The sequence below is a fragment of the Nylanderia fulva genome, unplaced genomic scaffold (genome assembly GCF_048542155.1).
Source record: "Nylanderia fulva isolate GAGA-0341 unplaced genomic scaffold, ASM4854215v1 Scaffold3, whole genome shotgun sequence".
Classification (NCBI taxonomy): Eukaryota; Metazoa; Arthropoda; class Insecta; order Hymenoptera; family Formicidae; genus Nylanderia; species Nylanderia fulva.
This window is the reverse complement of record NW_028190368.1, coordinates 8,750,855-8,758,394: the sequence shown is the minus strand read 5'-3', so window position 1 is coordinate 8,758,394 and position 7,540 is coordinate 8,750,855. Positions and strand designations below refer to the sequence as shown.

General features: G+C 25.5%; 1 protein-coding gene across 1 annotated transcript; it reads left to right on the top strand.

Annotated features, from left to right (window-relative positions):
- Window positions 1–3,456: 3,456 nt before the first annotated feature.
- LOC114941761 (cytochrome P450 4C1-like) lies at window positions 3,457–7,490 on the top strand. Its single transcript, XM_085484505.1, is given in 8 exon segments — window positions 3,457–3,498; window positions 5,296–5,362; window positions 5,534–5,660; window positions 5,808–5,889; window positions 5,996–6,108; window positions 6,231–6,468; window positions 6,992–7,205; window positions 7,207–7,490. Coding segments are annotated over 7 exon segments (957 nt in total). The 5' UTR covers window positions 3,457–3,498; window positions 5,296–5,303; the 3' UTR covers window positions 7,331–7,490.
- The last annotated feature ends 50 nt before the right edge of the window (window positions 7,491–7,540 follow it).

Here is a 7,540-nt window from a genome sequence, read left to right as displayed (position 1 = left end):
TTTAAAAACATTAATTTCAACATTACTGAAACCTCTAAATCAATGTCAAAGTTTGTTTATAATGATGTTGCATACAATGTTAAAAACTACATACTTGACAGCAATAATAACGTTGTAGCCATGATTTTTTGCTTACTGGGATTATTAATTAGCCACATGATTTATCTAAAAATAGAGTATGTAACTCGATCGCTTTTCTTACTGTACTACTCATTTTTAATAGGAGATTCGTGAGACAATTTAGAGACAATTTTTCCTCAGGAAAATTTCCAGGTACCAATAATTTTCGAGTTTTAAACGATTGAAAATAAAGCTGTTTTGTAAACTAAGCCTTGTGAAAATAAATTCTTAAAACAAATACATTTTTTTAGTTAATTTCAGGTAAAGTTTACTTTAATAGAATTTTAATTTAACCCATACAGCACCGATAGATTGCAAAAACATTACAACAATCTTTCACCGCAATATTGCAATATTGCAAATTCACTGCAAAATGTTGCTACATCATTGCTGTTGAACTGCAGCAATGTTAAAATGTCCGCTTTTTGGAAGATTGCAACAAAATATTACAACAATATTGCAATGTTATGAATTTGCAATAATGCATTGATATTGCAACCATAAACTAATGTTGCATATACAGGTATATAAATGTAAATAAATCATTAATGAAAATACGTTGTAATTAATTTATATATATTACAATATATAAATTATAGAATTTGGATTACATGCAATATTTCCGAAATATTAATGTCATGTTGCTACAAGTGTGCTGGAATTTTGTGCACCTATATCTCTGCAATGTCTTTATAATGTTGCATTGCAACTTGCAACATTGCAACGTTGCTGCAATATAATTGCAATAATCTGTGCTGTATGGGAAGGCTTTAAGTTACAAAGATACATACGATTTTAAAAATTGGGGACATTAAAAAATTGGTGACATTTTCGCTGAGGAAAAGTCATCTCCAAATTACTTTAGGAGTCTCCCATAAATGAATGATACGGTAAGGTTGGAACACCCTGTATACAATGTGCAATATATTTTCGTCAGAAAAAGTTTTTAATTTCTACATATAGTGTTTGTTTCAATATAATTATATGTATATACATATTATTCATCACGCACGCATTGCGTTATTACTTATTACTGAAAGATTGAGTGCCGCAATAAAAACTGAAGTTTATCTAATGAAAATTACGTAATTTAATACTTTTAAACTATTATCGTAACCGGTTTAACAGAAAACATGATTTAGAAAAACATATATGAAGGAAATGTACATAAAGTTGTACCCTGTATATATGCGTTTAAAAATAAATTATCTCCATATTTTGTTTAAAAAGAGGAAGAGATGGAGCTCGTATGAATACGTATTTTGTTTCTATATCATTTCTTAAGCATACACGTTAAACTATGTATCGTCTGGCATTATGTGTGAAACTGGTTTTTATCTACACTTCTTCATTATAAAATCAGTTCACGATACATAATCCGTGCGAAAAGACCTCAATTAGTATATGGCACAACGATCCATTCACGTTCATTCTGTTGTGTAAGTATTTATATATTTACAAATTCGAGTCTAAAGCAAGAGACTTTCGTATATTAAAGCTCGCACGCAGTATTATTTCGTAATAGATAATCTTAAATCGAGAAAAAGTGAATATAAGAGTTCTTATATTGATTTTTGTTTTTTAAAAAAATTCTTTTATACACAATTTTTTTTAGTAAAGAATTATTTATTTTCTTTTTTTTTAATATTTTATTGTATTTAATGATATAATTAATATAAATATAACATTTAAATCGATCAATAGAGCCCAAGCGCGAAAAATTAATTTTTCGGAACTGTATCTCTTGGCTTGAGATTACTATAAATTCCATATATAAATCAATCTCGAACTTACATATGGAAAAATCTATTGGTCGATTTCAATATCATATTTATATTATTATTAATACTAAGAGCCGATAAAAATATTTCTTATTTGATATAATTAATATATAAAACACGCACGATATGTGATCTATAATTATTAATGAAGCAGCAATAAGTGTTATCAAATATCTTTGTTGGTTTTAATGTTGAAGCAGTAATAAAAGTATCAAATATCTTTGTTGTTTTCAGTGTACTGACGTAAACAAATAGTAAGTAAATTTTTTCAGTATTATGTACAATAGTTCAAACCTTGGTTTAGTTATTTACTTTTTTCAACACAATTTGCGCACAAAGGTTAATTATGATTGAAAAAAGAAATTAACAAAGTATGAGCTAATATTTTATGATAAAATCAGTGTTTCTTTACTAAATATCGATTTTTTAAACTGCATTATATTGTATAAAATTATGGTAATTTTTCGTAAGCAGATAATTAACTGTATATATTTTAAATTCATAATTCTCCGATACTCGATTATTGCAATTAAACAGCGACGATGAAAATGACGATGCAATAAAGCGCTTATATCGTTGTATAAATATTTGATCAAAGATTAATTATATCAGTTCAAAATTTTATAAATACTCATCGTATCTTCAAATTTTTATTAAAAGAAGAATATCACCCATTTTATAAACAATAAATCTTTTTAAAGATGTCAATAAAATATAGCTAAGAAATGTACTATAAAAGATTTTTAATTTTGTGTAATTTTCGTGAATCTTTGATTATATAATGAGCACAGATTTCACGTGCTTTTAAAACTCTAAACCTAAACGATCATCGAGAAATAATCGAGAAATATTTCGTCGACAAAATATTTTCATTTACACTGATTTTACTTTTGATTTTAATATGTACATTTATACTAATTTTATGCTGTATATTATAATTGAAGTCTCCCCGCACGGAATAGCATCGTGAATACTAATTTTTTATATTATTATTGATGTAAATATTATATTGGTTAATCTTATTAGTGAGATAATTATATCATATATATAACATGTACATTATGTAATAAAATTTTGTCAATGTATTGCCTGTGTATGTAAGATTCTAATGTAATTCTACTTTAACAAGTATTGTATATATCTATAGCAAAATTTATGCATTATTTATTTGATAACTCAAACATGTTTACAGGATGCAAGAATGGATTTAAACTCTTTACTATATGTCATCTTCGTTGTTTTAATCATTTCGGCAATTTTATCGATATTGTATCATCACTATATTTTTCGACGAAAATTCAAAAACATTCCTCAATGCGGTGGATTTCCCTTTGGCGTGATATTTGAAGTAATAAACCTAACGGACTATGGTAAAGAACTTTAAAAATATTACTTTTGTGCTTTTATTTTGTGTGTATAATATTCGTCTATATACTTAAAAAAAAATCAGTATAATAATTAGTAAATATTAAATATCTCATTTACAGAAATTGTAAAATGGTCGACTGAACGTATGTTACGCTTTCAAAAAGGAATCTATATATATTGGATGGGTACAAAACCGTTTGTTAGTCTTCATAAACCTGAATTTTTAGAGGTAAGATAATAGAAAGAATCTTGTTAATATATAAAAGTATCGGTTATACATATATATATATATATATATATATATATATATATATATAATATTTGTGATAATAAATGTTTAAATAGTAATTTATTATTGTAAGAAAATGAGATTTCTTGCAATAGTAAAAGAAAATAAACTTTTATAAACTTTTATTATTAAAACTATATTATTATTAAAAATAAGTATAATTATTTATTAAAAAATTTTTCAATATAAATAATTACACGGAGGAAGAGAATTTTGTTAGTTGTCAGTAATGCCATTGTTGCTACTTCATATTAAAATAAAGGACTACGGCAGTTTGAGCCCCGATATTACTATAGTATCATTAATCGATAGTGGGACACTCACAAAATACGAAATCTAATAAAAATTTCGTACAAAATCCAACGCAGAGAATTCAAAGAAGACCTTAGACAAGACAGGCACACATTATCATATATACATATATAATAGTAAACTTTGCTCTAGCTCTAGCACTCAGAGGACTCGTTATCTTGACAAAGGAACTTTTTAATCTTTTTTATTTGCTCTACACTGAAAAACAAATTTATTTAATTCGAATAAGTATTTATTTCAATACTGTCAAATGAATCATTTATTTGAATAAACTATATAATAATATTTATTTGATGTGAACAACATTTATTTGATATAAGAAAAACCTTTTCAAAACAAATAAATATTTATTTGTTTCAAATAAATGATTTATTTAGCAGTATTAAACTAAATATATATTAATTTAGTCATTTTTTTAGTGTACAATTCTAGCCACGTCTCATTGTTCGCCGGAGACGCATTTTTTTCCTATAAAACTGGCATAGTCCTTTACGTTAATTAAAAGTCTAATAAATACTTTTTGCCATTATTATATATATATATATATTTTATACTGTTATTTATAATATATTTTTTTTTAATTATAATATATATTTATACAAAAAGATATTGTTGACACAAATATATATCTATATTTTATGTTTAGTATTTTTTTTTAATTATGATATATGAATAATAGAAAAACTGTCAAGAATATTAAATTTAAATTTTGCTAAACCGATAAACTCTTTCGTTAATAATAAATTGAATTTATTTATATTATTTATATATCATGTATTTCTTTCTCAAAGTAATCGACAGTACAAATGATTTTTTAAAGAAAAATTATTTTGCTTTAACATTTAAAAAACTTTCATAATTAAATTTAATCGGCACACGAGATTTTTCTATTTTGTCGAGAAAATAAGTTTTATACTTGTAATATCGAATAATAATGATTACTATCGAATGTGTATCGTTTGTTTTTACAAAGTGAAGTTTATTAAATATATGTTTATTAAATATATGTTTATTAAATATATAATGATAATAATGAGATTTTGCTGCAACAGTAAAATTCTTTCTTTTCTTGAATGTGTATACGATTACGGATTATAATGCCGATATAATTTTGATAAGCTTAATTATCGATATTGTAAACGGACAGGTTTAAAACCGAATCTTATATTAAATATCACATTTTATTTATAATTAATAAAAATAAGGAGCATAAAAAACACTCATACATATTTAAATATGAATAAAATTTTTTGATGTCCGTATATTAATTTCTGTGTATAATAAAATTAACTATTCGACTCTACCATATATTATTTACGTGAGTTATTATATAGTTATATTGATTTTATTTTTTTCTGTAATTTTTATAACGTAGCATACTTTAACGAAAAAGTACTACTATAATCGCAAGTTATTATTTTACAGAAACAGCAATGGGTGTGGATGTACATGCTCAAGAAGTTGAAACCAATTTTACCTCAACAATACATAGGTATGAAGAATCATGAATTGCATATTTTGTTAATAAAATAGTTAATAACATCATTAAATTTATTATAATCTTTTAAAGAATTAACAGCAAATTTTGTGTGATTAATTAATTGATATAACAGCGTAAATATAATACTGTTATATTGGTTTAATATTTTAATTGTGTTTTTAGGAATTCTATATTAATACGCGACCGAATGTTTCAACCGTGGCTTTGGCAAGATTGGATATATAATTTAGTTCCTTCAGCAAAGGAATATAATTCAGGGGTTAATAGGTTGCATAAGTTCACGAGAGAAGTACGCATCAAAACAAACGCTAATGATAATGATATACAAATATACATATTAAGATATATCGGCAGCATTTAACTAAATTAATTATTCATGTTTTTTAATTTAAATAAATTGAACAAGTTTGCAATAAATATAAATAATATATTTCAGGTGATAAATAAAAAAAAGATAGCACGACAATCGCACGACAATACCGCCTATTCAGAAAAGGAAGACGATGATGAATTTATAGGTGTGATTATTATAAAATATCGTTATATATACAATATATAAATATGTTTTAAAAAAGGATTATATAAATAGATTTTAAAACATTCTTGTGAAATTTATTGCGTTAGGTAAGCGGAAGAGGAAAGCTTTTCTGGATCTGTTACTAGATCAAAATGAGAGAGCTGACACTCCATTAACCGATGATGAAGTAAGAGCACAAGTAGATACATTTATGTTCGAGGTAAGAAAAAAAAGACTTGATAATTTAATGCAAAATGCCGTCTTATCGCAGACTTGGTAATGTAATTATAAATGATAATGTCGTTGCGAATGTGGATAAAAATATAACGATATATGATACAGGGTCACGACACAACTGCAGTCGCAATAACTTGGACGCTTTTTCTCTTGGGTAATAATCTCGAGCATCAAGAAAAAGTTCATGAAGAACTCGAAGAAGTTTTCAAAGATTCCGAGACACCAGCTAGTGTAAAAGAACTATCGCAATTAAAATACCTCGATAGAGTCATAAAGGAAACGCTCAGATTATATCCAAGTGTACCTATGGTCTTAAGAGATTTAACGGAAGATGTAAATCTAGGTATGATATAAAACTTCATTTTTATTAATATTTTAATATAAAAGAAATGTAAATTCTATATATTCTGCATGTATATTCACGTATTAATTTGATATATAAAATTTGATAAAATTATTTCTTATTTATTAAAGACTAAATAAATGCGAAAGATAAATAGTTTGAAATCTATTTTAAACTGTCTCTAATTTGCGACAGAATTCAAGATAAATAATTCTATAATTTATCATTTTATGCTGCACGTTCAAAAGTCTAATTCTTTAAATATTTTTATTACTTATAGAATTTTATCACGAATTATGTATGATAATTTTGCGTATAAAATAATATGATAAATAATATGATATATATATATAATTTTATATATAAAATTTTCTAAAATAGATTTAACAAAGTTTACATATTGGGGTTTCACAAACTCCATTTCTTAGACCATAGGACATATTTGTATTAAAAAAATTTATCGATACATTTTATGTGGCAAAATACTAAATAATTTGAAAACACACAATCTGTTTTATTTTAGGTGATTTTACGATCCCGAAAGGTGTTACAGTTGAAATCGATATTTTATTAATGCATAGGAATCCAAAAGTTTGGCCAGATCCAAACAAGTTCGATCCGGATCGCTTCCTTCCGGAGAATTCGAATAATAGAAATCCATATGCCTATGTTCCGTTTAGCGCTGGACCGAGAAACTGTATCGGCCAAAGATTTGCTTTACTCGAAGAGAAAACTATATTCAGCTATTTTGAGAAAGTGGAGATTGAAAAGTGTAAAAAAGCCAGAGGAGGTTGAATACGGACCAGCTCTCATTTTACGACCAACCGAAGATGTGTTCGTTCATTTCACGCCAAAAAAATAATTAATTTATAAACATATATATATATATATATACATTCATTTCTTTTTATCATGAGTAATCTTCATAATTTTTTTCGATTATGGAATTCGAATGTTTTCATCGTTTACATATATTATTGTACATATTATTAACTTCCACATAAACATAAATATTATACACATATTAAGTATCTTTTATATTACCATCTTCGTGTCTGCACAAAAAAAAAAA